Source organism: Topomyia yanbarensis, chromosome 1, assembly GCF_030247195.1.
Source record: "Topomyia yanbarensis strain Yona2022 chromosome 1, ASM3024719v1, whole genome shotgun sequence".
NCBI classification, from domain to species: domain Eukaryota; kingdom Metazoa; phylum Arthropoda; class Insecta; order Diptera; family Culicidae; genus Topomyia; species Topomyia yanbarensis.
In genome coordinates, this window is record NC_080670.1 from 196,316,969 (window position 1) to 196,338,100 (window position 21,132).

Sequence of the window (21,132 nt, forward strand, 5' to 3'; positions counted from 1 at the left end):
ATGCTGGTGGCCTGCGAATGTTGCCATATGTTCCGGAGTTCCATTTATCAGTAGTTTCCATGGTACAAATTGGGGGAGCGTTAGCAGAGCTAGGCTACAATCTGTCATTAACAATGGATGACATTTAAAAACAAACTTTTGTGTTTGAGAGCGACAAAGTTTTCAGTAGGCTGTGATTTGGGATATTTTATCATTGTGATGTAATGTTCCTGTACATTTATTTGACTCGATAGCATTTCTAGATCCATTAGAGAAATTTGATCAATTGTAGCTCGCTCTGGAAAATGGGGGCGTTTTATGCGATTTTCATAGGCAAATTCGAATCAGTGCTTCTTTCTCCAATATTGATTTACAAATTGATAATCTGACGTACGAGTGATTGGAAAGTAAACGTTGGTTGAAATTTACCTTGAAATAAACTGAGTAATTAAATGAAAAGTAATTGATTGTTTTATTTCTTACAACAATAGAGTCTAGGGACAGGCTCCAAGAATGTATAACCAATTTGCATCAAATTAGAAAAAAAAGCATTTCATTTCCATTTTTGCATTAACTTCGCACTCGCTCGCAGAAAAAGTCTGCTCAACAAACGTCCTACTCTGATCCACTTTATTCGACATTTTGTTGAGTGTAGAACTAGTTTCCTGACATCTTACACACAACGCAAAATACATTTTTAATGATCTACTCTTAGGATACTTAAAAACTGTAAGCTCGTTCTAGTTTGAGTCTTCTTTGATAAAAGTTTTTGTTTTTAGCCACATGGGTTTTTGACAGTTAAACCAGCAAAATAATAGAGGTCAAGATGATTGAATTGAAGGTGTGGTTTTATTATTTCAATTTCATGAAATGAACTGTATTCATCATTTTAAGTACATTTAGAAAAATAGGTCAACTACGTATCCTTTACCAACCCAATTTGCCGTTCGAACCTGTTTTCATAGGGGCTAATCTCAAAAAAATCGGAAGAAAAATCTCCCTCGCTGTTTAACATACATTTTTCAACAGCTGACTAGATGACTAAACTGTAATGTTTCACAATGTCATAACAAACCTCAAAATAACTCCAACCGAAAGGAATTTCCACAGACCCATTAAGCAAGCCATGCTGACAATTCCATTTTTTTTTCGCCCGAAGCCACGCTGGAGGATTCATTTCGGTAAAATAATAAACCGGCTAGTCATTCTTTTCTACTCAGATGCCGTCGGACAAACCAATTTGCTTTTCGATAACACTCGCAGATGCGCTTGAAGCGTTCAGCTATTGTTCGCCTTTTTATTTACCATCCTGCTACGCAGAGTTTTTCATCACATATGTAAGCACTGGCCTACTATGGCACACGCACACGCTAAGGTGACCAGAAGTTCCAATCATAGATTACAGCAGTAATAAACGGCTACGAATTTAAATTTCGATCGTAGCAACTCTGAGAAATATATCTGGCAACTCTGCGAATATGCGAAAAAGTCAACCGAGAGGATAAGTACGACCTACAGGTACGATAATAGTCCCGAATCAGTAAAACATCTCCGGAATAGTGAGAAATAGCTCTTCTGAAAGAGGCAAAACGAGATTTGGGTGACTTCCAGTCACCCTAACACATACCCGACAGTGCGATGATGTGAGGCAGCAGCGGATTTGCAATTGCTCGCATCAGTTCGCCACTTCAGGCGGCGGTGAATTGCCGCCGCCGCCGAGAAAAAGGACGTGGAAGCTCTTCCGGTTGCAGCACAAGCGGAAAACATCAATAACACACGCTCCCGGCCGTGACTGGTTGAATGAACCAGTGGCCCGAATGGACGAGGTCAGTCGACATAAAGGCCACCACCGGCTATTTGATAGCGGGTTGAAGCGTTTCTGTAATCTAATTCTGTAATCATCTAGGCAATCAAAGTGGACCTCCGGTTTTTGTGTGCAGTTTCCACTTTTGATCAAGCTAAGACGGCTCTCTGGAAACTGGACAAATTTCTAAAATCTGCACCGCATAGCCAGGTAGTTGAAGTGTGGCGATCGGGCACGTGTTATTGGCTTGAATCAAAACTCGTCGAAATGTCAATTGACGAACGGTTAATGGCTGGATGTTGTTGGCTCGTATCAAAACTTGTCGAAAGTAAACAAAGTTCATTCCATAGCGTCAAACTTGCTCCCATGTGGTGAAATCGTTAGAGTTCAACGGGGTGCTGAAGTGTTGCCAGAATTTTTTTATATCCCGGATTAAATTTTAGATATCCTCTTGTTTTTTCGGCTTCATCAAAAAAACATGACAATCGCACAGAAAAAAATGTGCACACCTGTATCCGTCTTGGTTTGAAACCACTAGCGAAATCAAAATCGCACCATTAACTTCTTACAAATGATTTCCCCTCTCGAACCATTTTCATCCCGGAGAAAAAGCTCTCAACACGCTACTTTACACCAAGTTGGTTCTTTTTTGTCGTATCCCATAATAGCAAATGAAAAATGAGGAGCCGAGGATTACGCCGCGTACGAGGGACATCACAATAGAACTACAACAGAGATCAAGATTAATTAAGATAAAATGAGACGGAACAGAGTGAGGCAGCCGATTTGTTCTCGATCCTTGGCGGGTTTTGTCACCTTTTTCACATCCTTGTGCCCGTGAGTGACCGAGCTGAAACTGAGTGGCGTCCGTAACCATGGAGAACAGAGGGGATGGTCGATTAGGGGGCTAATTTGCTCAACGCATAAATTCGGGGGTTTTGATTAATGCATTGCATAATTATAGGAGCATAATTCTGAAGGGTTACACTCGCCATGGAGCTAATTAGTAGGTGATGTTTTGTCATGCTTTTTGGTTGGGTAAAGCAGCAAGTCGTAGCAGTTTATATTTATCGATTTTTTTTGTAAGGGAGACAAAAGACATTTCTCACTTAAAAAATAGTTTCATTTCAAGCAACAACTGAACTAAAGTAGTATTAGCATTTGATTGCGTGCGAATGGGTTCGACTAGTTTTGTGCACACATCCGTTCTAGAATAATATTCTGGTGACCACAACCTCTTCCTGCTGACTGCCGTCCATTGACGGCTGAGTCGTCCGCTCGTTCCGCTTGCTTCACGCATATTCATGGTTATGGTAATTTACACCTGTGGGGGTTTTTTTTTGGGGGGGGGGGGGCGTAGTAGGTTTAAAGGTTCTACCCGTTAGCTGTGTACTCTTCACTCATAATAATCCAGAACCGAAGGCAAACCGAGTGACCGAGTGCCTCTGGGTCGTATATAAATAATAATTAGTGCTAATCACGAATGAAATAATACCAACCGCAAGTAGCGAAGCGTATTCCGTATTATTGTAACGGGGTTGTTCGGGACAGGGACAGAGGGTCAGTGAGTGTAAGGGGGTTTTCCTTCAAATAGAAGGGGTTGAGAAATGTTTCTTTCTTTCCGATGTCTCCAAAGGGTGAAACAAGTATTGAGTAGGGATTTAGTACAACCTTGAACTCGAAACGAATATTTATATCTAAACTTAAGACTAAACCTCTGGTATAAAGAAGCGAGATCTCAATCTTTTGTTTGCCATTTATTTGTAAGTCTCATTTCAATAGAGCACGTGCCCTTTAAATTTATTTCGAGGCAAATTTCTTCCAATCCTTCTTGAACGGTCTCGTGCTCGATTGGAATGACACTGACAGATAAATGGCAAACAAAAGAGTGAGATCTCAAGTCTTTATCAAGAGTTTCAGCTTCGTTAGTCGAAACCATTATCAAACTGGACCAAAGATGGAAAGGTGACCACATTTTGCTAGAGATATCTGACGTTCAAAATACGCATACTACGATCTCGCAATGTTGCCCAACAATCTTCTAATCGCACACTTTTCAAACTTCCATACAAGAATCTTGTAAGTATTTTCGTTCGAATAGTACATAATATAAGTTATTTCGTTTAGTACAACGAAAAATATTGACGTTCAAAATTTCACCCGACTGTCACCGTTGATGTTTGAGGTTGACAGCTATATCAAAATTTTATATGTATTAAAACAATATATCCAACCGGAAAGCTTACGCCCACCGATGCTGGACAAAAGAAGAGTGATATGCTCGCACTGAAAGCCAGATTGAAGATGAAACGCCGGATTGAAATGTCTGCTATAGTTCCGACCATTTCCCAGCTATCGCAACACCATCGTCAACTCGAGAGACCCAACGGGCACCTCTCCTTCATTATTCATTCATTGCACGTAGTATGGCTACTGCATCTATACGATGTCAGCGAGCGAGCGAATGACGCCGATCCAATGAAGAAACTAATCACGGGCTTACGTTCTTTGCTCTGAACCCGGCGACAGTGCCGAAGGCCACCGTCCAGCTGCAAAAGCTGATTTAAATATTGTATCGTCTAATCAATCAAAGCATCGGTTTCAATACGTGAACGGCATGCAGTATAGATCAGATCCCAGTTCTCGTGAACACTTTTTCCTGTTCAAGTAATAGAGCAATCGGATGCTTTTATTGACGAGCGAGAAATTTTAATTTATACCGAGCAGTGATAGTCATTTGCAGCGAGATAAATTTTAAAAAAATTGGAACAATACGAAAAGTACCGGGGCTAATTTGATGCTTGATTCTGATGAGACGAAATCGAAACGCAAATTCCTCGGTTTATTAATGTTAGGGGTTCCTACACAAATCCAATTTAATCCTGTAGAGAAAAGTAGCACGCGGAACAAACATCGCCCCGTCACATATCTCCTCTCTCTGATCCACTGAATTTCCAATTTCTCATATCGATCTGGTCAGCATCTTCATGAACTTCGAAACGTCATACTCTCCGGCTCATCAAACATCTGCACCGAAAAAGGTCATCCGGAAAAGTTCTACCATTTATCTCATTGACTCGAGCACACCTATCCGTCAATCCGAAAGTAATTGGATTAACACCGCAGGGCACTAGTTTCTCCTGAGGCTGCCATTTGTCACCGGCAGCCAGCGAGAAGCGAGAAATATAAGAAGCTACAATAAACTTCTTTTCCGACATGTCTTATTGGTCACTGCACAGTGACGTCATGCATTAAATGTGACAGGTGGTGGTCCTGTTGATTACATTTTGAACTTAGAGATTATTCGTATTTTCGAAATGATATATTGGGAAGCATATATAATATATTGGGAATAATGTTTTTAGAAGTATAAATGTTCTCTAGAACGCCTTACAATTAAATTGTGCCTTTCTCTACTGTGGGAAAATGTATATGAAAGATCTAATAAGTGAATTAGTTATCTGTTTATCAATTACTTCTAGTGTTATCTGAATCGGTAAGTAGTTTTGCGTAAAATTTCTTGAGAATTAATTGTTAGCACTAAGCTTATTTTAATGGAATCCAAAATTGTTAAGTCCAAACTGTAAACAAAAGGACCAGCACTTATAAAATTTTTGAGGTTAGGGCATTTCATACAATGGTCAATAGTGTGCGGTGGCTGCGATAACTTCTTTAGGCTATCACTGTGACGATACGACAGTTCTACCACCAACGAACCGAGGTGCTAGAGACATTTCTAAAGGGGCCCATATTATTGGTTCGAATCAAAACTTGTCGAAATGTCAATTGACGATAGGTTCATCCGGAATGTTCATTTCTGTTTACATTTTGCTAGCGTTGCCAATTTTATTTTGTGTCCATCACCCAATGTGGCTACGCCACATCGCTTTTGCGCGTGCTGTCCGACTTCGCTACCGCTCGGTCGGACTTAAACCAGGGATAGCCCCTATGTTTGAGTAAGCCGGGCAAACGAGTGGATCACAGGTTTGCTTGCTTCCGGCGGGTCGATGGCCATCTCGTACGGCGGATCCTCTGCGGCTTTGTGCCGCTTCGGCTCCTAGGCCTCGGTTATGCGGCTAAGCCGCATCAAAATGGTACCCCTTAAACGTTCTAACTAGAATCGGTTGTGTCACCGGAACCGAAATACGACTTAGAACCAGCCAGCATTCCGGCTGAGCTTAACTGGGAAGTTTAGTAAAATTTCATCTGGAAATGAAAATTTTCTGGCAACGCTCCTGCACCCCGTTGAATTCTAACGATTTCACCACCTGGGCGCCAGGTTGACGATATGAAATGAACTTTGTTTACTTTCGACAAGTTTTGATTCGAGCAAAAAACATCCAGCCGACATGTCTGCAAATTCGCAGACATTTAATTTTAGCTGCAGATTTTTTCGATGAAGATGATATTTGCAGATTTTTTAGTTTAATTGCAGATATTTACAGGTTTTTTAGTTTGGTTGCAGATATTTACAGATTTTCGAAAATAAAGGCTTTTGGTTGCACTAGTTATAAATTACAACTTTAACTACTTTAGGTCTTTTCTCCATAAGCTATTTTTCTCTACTCATCTTGGGCTATAAAACACTATTTTCATTTAAGATAACACATCATTAATAAATCATTTTTGGACAAATATCGTTTTCCTGGCATTTTTGGTACTTCCCAGACTTTTAAAATTATTATTGCAGACATTTGAAAAAAGTATCTGGCATCTCTGTTTCACGCTATTGACTAATCTATGTGGAGTGGTGTTGGTGCGAGATTGAGGTTAAATCGGGTAGTTTTTTTTGCCAAATGAGGTTAAATCAGATGGCGAATTGAAAACATAGCGTTATATGTATGTTGTCTATACACATTGCAACTGTGTTGGTGTCCTAGACGTCAAATAAGTCAATGGAATGAATTTTGTTTACTTTCGACAAGTTTTGATTCGAGCCAACAACATCCAGCCAGAGCAGTGTCTCAATTGAGTTCTTGTCGACCGGTCTCACGAACACTAATGAAGTTTTCTGGTTGAAAACAATCCCATTTACTTTTGCCGTCTTTGTTTATTATTTTCCACCAGCTTGTGATGTAGTATTTGTGTCATGTGGCGAGTACGTACATGAGCCGTAGAAAAGTCTATAGCCTATCGCCTGCATCTAGTTTAACCCGCCTAGCCGCCTTTTCGTTTACTGGGTGGGGTGAGCGTACCCAGTTAAGCTCAGCCGGAAATGAACTGGAATTCCGGCTGGTTCCAGCTCCAGTGACACAACCGATTCTCGTTAGAATCGGTTGTGTCACTGGAGCCGGAATACGAACTGGAACCAGCCAGAAATCCAGTTCAGTTCCGGCTGAACTTTACTGGGTAATTTTTGTGTAAACAAATACACTCTACGGAGTCCGTACACAAAAACATGTATATTTCCACCCAGTGCTAAATTGTTACTCTGACGGGTTGGAAAATTTAACTGGAAGAGGACTTACAGTTTTGAAATTTCGAAAAGACCAAATAAGGATGAATAGCTTATCTTGACAAATTTGTTCTATTTCTAAAGTTTAAATCAAATGTTATGATAGAAAATTGGAATTCAATGCCTCCATGTGTATAATTGTCAGGATAAGTTAGATGCGTTTCTCTTGTGCCTGTTTACACGTGCCGTTCGTCAAGACGTCCCGTGCCGTTGCTGTGTGTGAATGACTCCATTTAACGGCAGGCAACTAATCTTGACGTTCCGTACCGCTGACGGAAGCCTGATGTATCGTGTGAATCGTACTTAAGTCAATATTGCAGTTTGAGTTACGACAAAATTAACAATAAAATCCTTCCGTAATTTCACAAACACTAGCAGTGTCTGGAAAGTTTCACCAAGTAAAGTTAAAAGAAAAACAGTAGTCTGAAGCGTTCCGTTTCAAACAAACACAGCACCGGAAAACAACCGACGCAAATCGTTACGATATCTCGAGGGCAAATATTGTCGCTCCAGTCTGAGACAGTAGAATCCTATCCAAATTTACCATCTCGAAAGTAAAACATATGCCGACCCACTGCCTTTTCGCACGGGTGATATGTGGAACGCGGTAATGTATTCTGTACCCGAGCGGGAGTTTTCTGGTCGGCCCTTCGAGCTTGGGAAACGGTTTTCGATGATCCATAAACCACCTCAGCCAAAAACCCAGCTGGCTAAATATGCAGGACGTCGCCTTGGTCCGTCATCGTCGTCGCCGTAAAGGTCACGTACGACGACCACGCGCGTGTTTGACCCTCGGGACACGCAATAAGGGAGGAAAGATTGGCTTTCGTTCACTCTTTTACGCGACATACAATCATAGTAGGGCGTATTAGTTCAATCTCAATGAAGGGCTAAGAGCTAAGAGAAACAAATAGTACTGGGAGGAGAGTCAGGGACTTAACCGCGACACGACGTTATAGCGCGCTGGCGAATATCATATCGGGAGGACAAACCAACAGCTAGTGGGAAGTTGATAATTTATCACACGCAGATTTTTCATAAATTTGTCAAAATTTTCATGGTAAAATCACAGAACTTACGAAATAGTGAACCGAAATAGCGAAAGACTCGGCATCTGTATCTTATGTTTACTATTCCTTGTCGAACGAGGACCTTTGACGTATTCGATTAGAATGACACTGGCAGTAAATGCTAAACAAAAGATTGAGATGTCGAGTCTTTATACCAGATGGCATTTTTGCTAGTCGGTACCACTCATTTCTTTTTCCGTAATTACGTCGCAGATAATTTCAGAAAGGATATTTTTGACGTTCTGTCAGTCAGCGATTAATTTGACAGATGAATGATTGCTGCGACAAGCGCATAATCACACTAGCAAGCGACGACGTAAAATCATGCCACCCAGTCCCCTGCTTGTTATCATTCTGAAAGCAAACGCACTAATGACAATGATGCTCCTCGAACCGAAAACCCATAGTCCCTCACCGTTGACACAGCAAACGGCAAGTCGATGACAGAAAAAAGCTTTTACCATAATAGCATGTTGAACAGACTGGCCTGGCAGCGTTCGCCAGAAGTTAAAATTAGATAGAATTATCTGGTGTGGTTTTTTGCCTGACCTCTGTTTTTCTCCAAAATACGTGGGTTGCTTAGTCCAAGAAATAAAACTAAAAAAAAAACAAAGAAATGAGAACGCCTCCCGGGAGATGTTTTCTCTGTAAATAAACCCCAACAAAGGAAGATGATTCGCCTTCTTGTTATAACTGCCATAATGATCCCGACTGTTCCACTAATTAGCACATTTTGGGACATAGAAGGCGCTGTGTTCTGTCCTACAACTACATTGAAAGAGTAATAAAAGAGGAAGATAAAACATGAAAATCGTCGGAATGCTTCCGGTTAAGATTTTTTGCCTACCCTTTTTGTGTGGATTCCGAGAAGCAGATCATCTTCAGCAGCTTGTTTAAAACGGTCTTCCAGAATCCAAATAATAAACTGACATTGTATGTTCTCCAGACAATTGGGTCATAAAATGAGAAAAAAAATCTTTTTTTTTATTACATACATCGATAAAGTTGATTTTCGTGATTACAACAATATTTTTTTCCAACTCAGAAAACGTGAAAATAAATTTTAAATTTAAAATAAAGAAATATGTTGGCAGTCTTGATTTGTGAATTGACACAATAAGAAGCATTTGACATATCGAATTTAACGACAAATGACGCTGGATGTTGTTGGCTGGAATCAACACTTGTCGAAAGTAAACAAAGTTCATTCCATAGCGTCAAACTCGAGGGTCTGCCCCAAAGGGAAAAAGCGGAAGGGAGCGTGTCCGGATAAGAATAAGAAGAGTGACAGATTTGACAAACGCAAAACAGATTATGCATGCGTATGCATGTGTGCACAGTAATATTTTTGGTGGCAAACGCTTTGAGAGGCTGAAAGCACTAGTTTCTATATTCAAAACATTGTTTTAATTAATTTCGTTTTTATTACCCTCTTTTTTGGGAAGTGAATCAGTATTTACGCAATGTCGATCTTGTCAATCGTAAAGCCAAAACTCTCGCTTTGCGTATGCCTATACCTTATCTTGTACATCTGGGGTTTTCACGACATTTGCAGTTTGACAAGAGCGAAATTTGACAAGACCATAATTTGATGTTGGAACGGTCTATCCCTGAGAATGATCATAGGAAGGGCAATCCCTCGGTCAAACTTGCTCCCATGTGGTGAAATCGTTAGAGTTCAACGGGGTGCTGAAGTGTTGCCAGCAGGGATGTTATGCACCTCAGAGCAAATAAAGAGAAGAATAACAAACGCTCTTTGCACTTTTCATGCGAACCACCGCTCTTCTCTTTCACAATAAACCTCTTCACTCCGATGCGTGTTGCTCCCACACGTGTATTCTACTCCATGGCTGCACGCCACAGAGTAGAAATAAAGAGGCTCTTAAGTGTGTATCTTGGTCCCACGCGCACGTAAGTAGAGAAGGCAACCATAAAACTTTTTTAAAACGTTCTTCCGATCTAACTTTATCTGAATTGTAGTTTGATTCGTCTTCCTACCTGCCTGCCAGTGAGGGGAGGCACAAAAAAATGGCTATTCAAGGTGACTCTTTGAACGAAATTGTGCAGCTCTTGGTGCACAGATCTAACTCTTTTTCGTTTTCAAGTTTCTCTTTGTGCGGTCGTTCTGCATATCGCAATATTTTTGTGCTGCTCTACTTTTAATCGGTTTATTTCGCTCTTTGTGGCTCATTGTGTGAGCAAATAACAAGCCTGGTTGCCAGAAAATTTTTATATCCCAGATTAAATTTTAGAAAACTTCCCAGTTAAGCTCAGCCGGAATGCTGGCTAGTTCTATTTCGTATTCCGACTCCACTGACAAACCCGATTCGGACCCGCCGTCGGAAGCAAGTGAACCTGTGATCCACTCGTTTGCCCGGCTTACTCAAACATAGGAATAGCATCCCTAGTTTAACCCTCCGGCACTTGCGCCGTTGTATTTTGTGCAACACCTTCCGAAACTCTAGCGAAATCTTCTTCCAACACCAGCGGCTGCTCATACGGGGAGCCATTCGCGCAAGTGCCGGAGGGTTAAGGGTCGTGGAATCAAAATGAAATTGGCAACGCTAGCAAAAGATAAACACAAATGAACGGGCCCATATTATTGGCTCGAATCAAAACTCGTCGAAATGTCAATTGACGAACGGTTCATCCGGAGTGTTCATTTGTGTTTACATTTTGCTAGCGTTGCCAATTTTATTTTGTGCCCACCACCCAATGTGGCTACGCCCCTAGGATAGCCCCTATGTTTGAGTAAGCCGGGCAAACGAGTGGATCACAGATTCGCTGGCTTCCGACGGCAGTCGGTGGTCACCTCGCCCGGCAGATCCTCAGCGGCTTTGCGCCGCTTCGTTTCCTAGGCCTCGGTTATGCGGCTAAGCCGGATCGAAATGATACCCCTTAAACATTCTTACTATAATCGGTTGTGTCACCGGAACCGGAATACGAATTAGATCCAGCCAGCATTCCGGCTGAGCTTAACTGGGAAGTTTAGTAAAATTTAATCTGGAAATAAAAATTTTCTGCTCCAGCACCCCGTTGAATTCTAACGATTTCACCACCTGGACGCCAGGTTGACGATATGAAATGAACTTTGTTTACTTTCGACAAGTTTTGATTTGAGCCAACAACATCCAGCCCAAATGAACACTTCAGATGAACCTATCGTCAATTGACATTTCGACGAATTTTGATTCGAGCCAATAATATGGGCCCTTAATTTTTACAAAACTTCCCAGTTAAGCTCAGCCGGAATGCTGGCTGGTTCTAATTCGTATTCCGGCTCCAGTGACACAACTGATTCTAGTTAGAATGTTTAAGGGGTACCATTTCGATGCGGTTTAGCCGCATAACCGAGGCCTAGGAAACGAAGCGGCGCAAAGCCGCTGAGGATCCGCCGGGCGAAGTGGCCACCTTCCCGCCGTCGGAAGCAAGCGAACCTGTGAGCCACTCGTTTGCCCGGCTTACTCAAAAAATAGGGGCTATCCCTAGTTTAAGACGGCTGGATGTTGTTGGCTCGAATCAAAACTTGTCGAAAGTAAACAAAGTTCATTTCATATCGTCAACCTGGCGCCCAGGTGGTGAAATCAACGGAGTGCTGGAGCGTTGCCAAAAATTTTTTATTTCCAGATTAAATTTTACTAAACTTCCCAGTTTAACTCAGCCGGAATGCTGGCTGGTTCTAATTCGTATTCCGGTTCCGGTGACACAACCGATTCAAGTTAGAATGTTCAAGGGGTACCATTTCGATGCGGCTTAGCCGCATAACCGAGGCCTAGGAACCGAAGCGGCGCAAAGCCGCTGAGGATCCGCCGGACGAGGTGGCCACCGACCCGCCGTCGGAAGCAAGCGAACCTGTGACCCACTGGTTTGCCCGGTTTACTCAAACATAGGGGCTATCCCTAGTTTAAGTCCGACTGAGCGGTAGCGAAGTCGGACAGCACGCGCAAAAGCGATGTGGCGTAGCCACATTGGGTGCTGGACACAAAATAAAATTGGCAACGCTAGCAAAATGTAAACACAAATGAACACTCCGGATGAACCTATCGTCAATTGACATTTCAACGAGTTTTGATTTGAGCCAATAATACACGCTCATTCAGAACTACTCAAAATTTGAGTTCGGAGCACTCCATTTTAAAAGGGCCCATATTATTGGTTCGAATCAAAACTCGTCGAAATGTCAATTGACGATAGGTTCATCCGGAGTGTTCATTTGTGTTTACATTTTGCTAGCGTTGCCAATTTTATTTTGTGCCCAGCACCCAATGTGGCTACGCCACATCGCTTTTGCGCGTGCTGTCCGACTTCGCTACCGCTCAGTCGGACTTAAACTAGGGATAGCCCCTACGTTTGAGTAAGCCGGGCAAACGAGTGGATCACAGGTTCGCTTGCTTCCGACGGCGGGTCGGTGGCCATCTCGCCCGGCGGATCCTCAGCGGCTTTGCGCCGCTTCGGTTCCTAGGCCTCGGTTATGCGGCTAAGCCGCATCGAAATGGTACCCCTTAAACATTCTAACTTGAATCGGTTGTGTCACCGGAACCGGAATACGAATTAGAACCAGCCAGCATTCCGGCTGAGTTAAACTGGGAAGTTTAGTAAAATTTAATCTGGAAATAAAAAATTTTTGGCAACGCTCCAGCACTCCGTTGATTTCACCACCTGGGCGCCAGGTTGACGATATGAAATGAACTTTGTTTACTTTCGACAAGTTTTGATTCGAGCCAACAACATCCAGCCATTTTAAAAGTCATACCAATATGTCAAAAAATGAGTTTTAATTTGAGTTGAACTAACTCATCTCTTGAGTAATCATTAAATTTTCAAAGTTCTGAGTGAAAAAACTTCTTGTTCTCAAAAAAGTGCAGAGTCAGACGTCGACTTAAACTTAAACAAGAGCTGATCGTTCATAAAACTAGAAGGTAGGTTTCATTGAATTCTTTTGTTTCCAAATCTAACTTCCAGTTGGGTTTTTGCAGTTTCTGTAATTTCTTCAAGATGCCGATCGGCATGAATTAGATGTAGAGAAAGACCCTCGGATTATATTTCCTGTCATCGTAAACGCATGGACAACGGCCTGGAGGATCAGGTAAATGACATTTGAAATAACAATGAATATATTTGTAGTTTTATTAAAATGCGGAATGATTATTTTTCGTTTTTGCCTTTTGAGTAAAATGTACTCAAGTTTGACATTTTTATCCCAAACTCAAAACTGAGTAAAAGAGAAAAACTCAATTTTTGACTACGTGCACTTTTAATGAAATTGGCTGGCTGGCAACTCAAATTTGAGTTTTTATGAATGAGCGTGTATGGGCTCATCCAGACGCTCCAACCCGCACTCGCTAGGAAGGATAAGCCGAACGAGCCTTGCTCTCCTTCCCAGCTAATAGCCAAAGAGGGCGAAGCAGAGTGGACAGCGGCTTCCCCTGGGAAGAACACTGCGGTGTCTTCCAGGATTTGTTGCGGGGAGCAAGGGAATCCGGTGATTCGTCACCATCGTCTCTAGGGAGGTTCCAACAAAAAAACCCAAGCTCACCTCTCTAGCTAATTGTTAGGGACCGCTGCCGGAGCAGCCAACGTAAACAGGGAGAACTCGGCCGGTCGGTCGGAAGAAACCGCCCGCTGCAGTGAGTCAACAGCAGCAGTAGCAGTGGAGGAAATAATCATGATGTTACTCCTAGGGGTGCGACATCGACGGCGCCGATGGTTGGGTGGTAAGCGTGACCGCCACCCACCCCAGTTGGTCTGGGTTCAATCCCAGTCGAGGTCGTTGAGATTTTTCAGAGGTGAGAAAAAAATCCTTCGGAAGGGAAGAAAAGCCGTTGGTCCCCGGTCCATGAGTTGATGGGTCGATATCCAATCCAGATAGTGGGAGTGTCACCTCTCTGGCGTCGGTATTTGGCCTCGTAGCGGAAATAGGCCGACTGAAAATAAACAGAATTGGAAGAAGAAGAAGAAGGGGTGCGACATCCGACAATATCGTTGATTCTACCCAACATCAAACGCATCGGACTAACGAAAGTTGTTCATCGGACGAGTTTTTCTGTTCGCAGGAGTAGATTTATTGACAGAACTCACCGCTGAATTGTCAAACAAACGTCAATTGTCAAACAAATTGTGTCCTGCTCTTCTGCTAGAAAATGCAACACCCGTGCAATCCACCTCCCCGGGGTTTTTCAATGAAAAACCCCATAAGACTCGGCATTTACAATACGAATTTAATTTCTGAATTTTCAAAGGGTCCACCGTGATTTTTCACACTAGAAAAATAGGGGAGGGAGTTTTCGAGTCCTAATGCTTTTTTATTGGCTATCAAAACGAACATTCTCTAACAATGATTGTGCACAATCTTCCCATTTATCAATTTTACTATTTTGTAGGGTTTTCAATGCTGCTGTAAAACTCCGCTCACACCATTTAGTTTTGGCTTCACTCAGGCTATCGTACACCACATGCTGTGGTTGCCAATCCAACGAACAATAATTGGAACAAATAATTAGCTCGTAATCTTCCTTGGCAGCTTGTCTCTTGATTTGAAGCTCTTCATCGGGATCCTTAGCAAACCACATTTGGATCACGTGGATGCCAGACACTTCCTTCACAACCTCACTGACATTCACTGTTTCCCTCAGAGCAAGAGTAACAGTTCCTGTAGTGGCTACCTTCCTGAGCATTTCGTGTTTATTGGCATCAGTAGTGCTCTGCATCAAAATGTTTAGTCGACTGAATTGCTTACCGCGATCGGATTGAAACATTGTCAAATAACACAATTCAGAGAAAATTACAAGCACCGAAGGTTTCGATTCGAGAACAGCATGAACTCTATCGGCAATACGGTTCATCCAACCGGATTCGTTGATATTTTTGTCCAACTGGTGCGTGAAGGGTATTTTCGACCATTTCCTAATGTCAGCGAACTTTTCGATGGTTGCTGTTTCTGATGCGTGGAAAGAACGTCCGAATAGACCAAGTACGAGTGGAAACTCTTTAACTAGTGTTAGGAATTGTTCATTGGAACTCAAGGGTATAATTAAATATCCATAGTTGATGTTGTCTTCTGTTACAAGGGTTGCGTTTAACTCCTCCCTCTTTAAGTAATCGAACAACGGAGTATAATCACTAGCACCCGTAGATGTACAAACTTGGTAGGCACCTTTGATCATTGACTTTAAATGCTCTCCAAAGAAAGTTTTATTGGTGTGTGAAATTGAGTCACTAAACCAAGAATCGAATTGTAATAATTCAAATTCATCAGGCCTGGTTAAAAAAATCTGCCAACGATATTTTTCCTCGAAGCCAGAAGATTGAATGTATTTGTAAATGTGGCTCTCAATAACGGCAGTATGGATTTTTTTAGATGTTAGATCCCATATTCTGGTTTGTATTTTATCCAATCCTGGTAATATTACCGCCATTGAGGGCTTGCAGCAATTTAACTCATCGAAAAGATCGACATCATCGATCAACAACACCGAGTCTTCCAAGCTTCCTGTCAATAAGCGTACAGCAATAGTTGGATATTCTTTCGAAGTGGAAGCAAAACCTGTACGAAAAACCCGTTGGCCGTTCATTTTCAGCGTCACCTTTGTTTGAAATTCATCAACCGATCTGTAGCTTACGCATTCTCGAATATCCAAGAGTTCCAAAAAACTTTGGAAATCAGCTCGATCGCTTGCCGCTAGATCCGCGTTACGACAAACGATGCAAACCGAATGACCCGTTAATGCCAACAGTGCCGCAGTCAACCCGAGCATCAGTGTCTTTCCCTGTCCTGGGAGAACTTGCGCAAAATGTTTGGCCACTCCTGCGTTCGAATCGTCCACCTCCAGCAGGTTTAAAAGGCACAAGATCTGGACAACGTGTAGCTTCCGGGTTTTGCCTCCGTCGTAGTAAATCGAAGTAAACCAGAGAGCGGCGAGTCCGGCGAGGATTATTGGAAGTCGCTTCTGTTTAAAGCACCAGTTCCACGATTGAAAATGAAGCTGTTCCGACCTAAGCCTCAATTCTTGCACTATTTGATCGGTACTGCCCTCAGAGGACATGTATTGCTGAAACTTGTCCGAGTACAGCTGGAATGCTGAAAGCAGCGTTCGCTTGTTATTACAGTTCTCATTTAGCTTAAAGTATTCATCCACTGCCATATCGAATTCCGCCTCTAATACTCGACTGTTGAAATCGCGCAAAGAAATGCTGTTACTGACGGCACATGTTACGGGATCCACTTTTATCGTGAAAAAATTGTCGAATGAATAAAAATTGGGTTGATGCTTCATACTTGGCAACATGTTTCGCAACCCTGACAACAAAGTGCCTGCGGATGCGATCTGATCAGATTCCGACAGATCATGCTTGTGCGACCACTGTTTCCTATTCAGCTGCTGCAGAACTAAGGACAGATAAGCTTTCACGATAAGAATCACGTAGTGCTTTGGAACTGGGATATTGCTATATAAAATTTGCATGATTTGAACGAACTTTACCGGATCTGATACTCGATAAGTCTTTGGAATTTTCAAATCAAGCCGTACATTGTTGATTTCCTCGATTAATTGCAGCACAAGTATCTTTGACAAATCCACATTGGGGATGTCTCTGATGAACCAATCAAATGACAGCGCGTTCAGAGCGATAAGGAACTTATTGAAGGATTGGCAGAAATCCAATAATTCTGCTGCTTTCACCTTTTTATCTAAAGCAACCAGCAGTATGTCCAACAGCGCTTTCGGAATTTGACACATGTCTGAGTGACAATTCTTCGAAGGGATCGTTGTAATTATGTCTCTTCTGTGGTTCCAAAAGGCATTGAAGACGTTGATCAGGTCACGGAAACGGTTTATGGCTGTAGTATTCAAAGTAACCTCCGGAATGAGTTGGCAAAGTTGTTTCTGCAGAATCTGGCTGTCGATTGCTGCGTTGGTACCTTGCTTCTGTTCGGAGCAATCGATGGTGATGGTATGAGCAATAAAGCGTATCATACAGTGACTTAGAATTCGCACCGTTTCCAGTTGATCTTGTTTAGCTTCTCCAACTAAGGCAGTGTATTTTTTAATAACTGACCCATAAACGTTGATCTGGTTTTGGGTTGCACTGTACGAAAGAGCATCATCTAGCATACAGAACCAAACGTACGACTCTTGCATAATTTGCCTAGGATCAGCTAGAAAGTGACAGCTCAACAGTTTCGCTTTATACTCAAATAGCTGCCTCCCGTTACTCGAAGCAGGATCGAAGTGCGTCAGCAGTTTAAACACGAAGTAATATTCGCGGCCAAGAGTTTTCGTTGAAAAATCTTTAATATGCCTGGCTAGTTTCTTTGCTGGTTTCCAGCGAGTTGCATCGAATCTAATTAGCTTCGACGGTTTTAGGTCTGATTTTGCGCTAATTTCATTGATTAGTTCTTCCAAACTTCTACAGAGAAGTAAAAAAATCGAATTGGTTAGTGGCATTTCCCCAATAAGGTTGTCGATTTGTATCACATTCACTTTTCTAATAAATCGGATGCTCAAGTTCTGAATAGGCTCACGAAAAACATCCGCCTGCAGATTGCCGCTCATCTTCCTAAAGAACTCCACATCACTACTGCTGATGAACATGGTACGCTCTGGACACATTTCTACCATCAGCTGGTATAGATATTCTGGGGTTTTCTCCAGCAAACACCCTTTGTGTATCGTTGCTGCTGTTGATCGTATTTGTTTTACAACTCTAATCAAGTCGGACGAATCCGTTTCGAGCTGTGCTGCAAAACATGGCAAAAGTTCGGCTCTCCTTTTATACGCACTTTCGACCTCGTACTGGCTACTAGCGATTCGTGTGAGCCTCACTGAAAACACCCCATTATTGACAATGTCTTTACACACTCTCTCATAACTGATCGAGCCGCAGTCGTCATATCCACCAATTCTCCGCATTGTGATGCAATCTCTAGCGAACTCGCTGTTCTCTGCCGAATTTATCCCGATATCCCGAAGGATCTTCACTAATTCTGCCTGCAAACGAGTTCTTTCCCTCGCAAGATCATCGAAATACATGTCCACAATCTGAATCTGGTTGAGTAAAACTTTTTTCGCCTGTTCAAAATCACACGTTTGATCCAGCAATTCCGGCTGCTTGATGGTCACCTTCGCCAGCAGGCCATCATTAATCAACAACAGGCAACCCTGGTTGTATAGTTTGATATCCATGGCCTCCTGAGTTAAACAGGCGGAAAAGTTCAACTTGCTGGTTCGGTTTGACGTCGGTACTTTTTTCTTGACATACTCGCTACCACTCGGGGCAAAAAATTTTCGCACTTGATCCAGAGTCCGAATTGATGTCCGGACAACGCAGGCTTCGTTGGCGCTGGGTACAGTAGTTTCTACAGTAGTCGAACAACTATCCGCTATCGTTACGTGAGTCTTATTCGATGTTGAAACATCACGCGCAGATCTCCCAGTCGTGTCTGCAGGCTCCTTTTTTTTCTTTTTTTTTGTTTTGTCATTTCGATGACAGGCTGCAGGCTCCTTACAGCGCACTGGTTCCATTCCCAGCCAGGCTCGAGCTAGAAAATCAATGGGAAATTATATTATGCGCCTCAGGTTGAGCTAAGAAAATTTATGGATACAACTACGCAGATAGAACTGATTGCAGAAAGTTCATACACAAAATAAACCGATTTTGCCAAAAAAGACACACACACACTTACCTACCAATCTATTTTCCCACACAGTTTCTGAAGTGATCAACTAATTAGTTTAGGTTTCTCCGTCTCAATGGTTTAAGGCGACTTCACTTCGAAAAAATCGAACAGCTCAGCACTGTTCATTGATTAAGCAATCTATAACGAATATCAGGATTCACAGCCTTATCTATCTGCTTTGATATTGAGCGGTTTTAATCTAGAGCTAAGACAAGACATGACAATAGAGGGGGTCGTTTTTGTTCCAATTTTACGTCAGAATGTTCCAGCTCCTGATTGGTTGATTCTGACTTGTTGCACCGTACGCAATTGAGTTCTTGTCGGCCAGTCTCACGAACACCAGGGCAGCTTACTGGTTGAAAACAATCCCATTTACTTTTGCCGTCTTTAGCGGCCCTTACACGTTCAATATTTTTGTCAATACTAGAGAGTATTGACAAAAGTATTGTACGTGTAATGGAAAAAAAATTATTGACGATGTGGATTTCAAACGGGACTGAAATATTGTAACAATATCGTCAATACTGGTATTGACAAAAATATTGAACGTGTAAGGGAAAGGGCCGCTTTTGTTTACTATTTTCCACCAGCTTGTGAAGTAGTATTTGTGTCATGTGACGTCTACGTACATGAGCCGTAGAAAAGTCTATGTTACTGCAGGGATAGCCAGCCGCCTGGCAACCCTATACCATCATATGGAGTTTGACAGCGACCAACATGTATGGGGCGTTATAGCTATAAAGCCCCAAACAAAGAATTTTGTTCGGTACTACGGTTCGGTACGTCGGTTCCACACGACGTTTTGCATCTTGTGGGATGATTTAATATCATATTATTCAGAAAATCAACATTTAGTAACTAATTACAGCTTTTAATCATTCAATTCAAGATTAATGTTTTGATTTTCATGGCAGTGATGCTGGTTGTACAGAGACGTCGTCCTTGACAGGGAGCTGGGGATACCCTCTAAGAACGGTTGGTTTCAAAATTGTCCAATGAAGGACGTTCGTTGGACCAATCTGGACAACGTCCAAATAACCGTTCAACAAACGTCCATCGTTGGACCCGTGTTGAACGATTTTGAAACAATTTTTTGGACGTCTCAGTGGGTAGCGAAATGATGTTTGGCAGTGTTGCTATATTTATAGGAAAATAATGTAATTACTTTTGACAAATAATATTATTATCGTTACAAGAGAAAAATAAATAGATGATGCAGAAATTTTGCGACAAGGTAGAACAAGTATCTACCACACGTTTGCCGTATAGACACTCATAGTAATAGACCAGCGAAGGTACTTTTATCGAGCCAAACGAACTGTCAAAATCCGGAGCCAAACGAGCATGACGTCATTCAATGCAAACAAGCAGAACAAGTATTGCGATTTTATTTTTAAAAAAATATATTTTGTTATTCACAGTAGGCTTCATTTTTCGTGATCGTATTAGTATTTCACAATGTTATTTAGAAAGATATTTATTTTGTTCAATATAACTACACAAAAAGTATTTTACTTATGCTCTTTTTCATCAACTTTGTGTTTCTGAAGAAATTGGATTTTTTTCTTTCTTTTCTCAATTTCTTGTTGCTCAGTATCAAACATATAACTTCTCTTTTGATTCATATATTGAGCCACTTGCAAAATTATTTTCATAAAAACAGATTATCGAATACAGTCGAGTACGTTCGAGCTTGCACATTTTTGGGTGATGCCAGTTTAACATGCTTGTTTTTCTAGTTGCCAGTTTTGCGGTTTTTACATCCGCGAGTCTATTACTATGAGTGTTTATAGTTTGCCGTATACGTGGTTAATTAATTTAAACAAAAATAAGACAGCAACCAAACCGTAATCTAAAAATTGTCAGAAAATGGTTTCATCAAACCTTACTAAACACCCATGGCATGGAAAAACGGTGCCCTTTATTAATATAATGGATTCAAGATACAAAATATTGCAGGCATAAAATAAATTAACCACAGTCTATAGAGAACAGTTGCGCAAAGAGTGAAGTCAAAAAAGGCTACCTATCGAGCACAATTGGAATCCATCTCTGATACCTCTGCAGCAAAGCTGGATTCTAATTTTGCTCGATAGGTAGACTTTTTTCGGTTTCACTTTTTGCACACTCTTTGCGTACCTTTATA

General features: G+C 41.8%; 2 protein-coding genes across 12 annotated transcripts in view; both read right to left on the minus strand.

The window, feature by feature from the left end:
• LOC131686631 (uncharacterized) overlaps positions 1-21,132 on the minus strand; it is an 89,300-nt gene that overhangs the window by 56,325 nt on the left and 11,843 nt on the right. The window lies entirely within an intron of this gene.
• LOC131686536 (uncharacterized) lies at positions 14,590-19,509 on the minus strand. 2 transcript variants are annotated; one of them, XM_058970556.1, is made up of 2 exons: positions 18,997-19,509; positions 14,590-18,848 (listed from the first exon to the last, which is right to left on the minus strand). In XM_058970556.1, exon 2 carries the CDS (start codon positions 18,829-18,831, stop codon positions 14,611-14,613), a length of 4,221 nt encoding a protein of 1,406 aa, XP_058826539.1. In that variant the 5' UTR covers positions 18,832-18,848; positions 18,997-19,509; the 3' UTR covers positions 14,590-14,610. The 2 variants fall into 2 exon arrangements, with proteins under 2 accessions (XP_058826539.1, XP_058826538.1); XM_058970555.1 differs by having other exon boundaries at positions 18,993-19,509.

What these genes read in the sequence shown, in the direction of transcription:
- LOC131686536 (XM_058970556.1), bottom strand. Translation starts at nt 18,831, where the DNA reads ATGGAACCAGTGCGCTGTAAGGAGCCTGCAGCCTGTCATCGAAATGAC.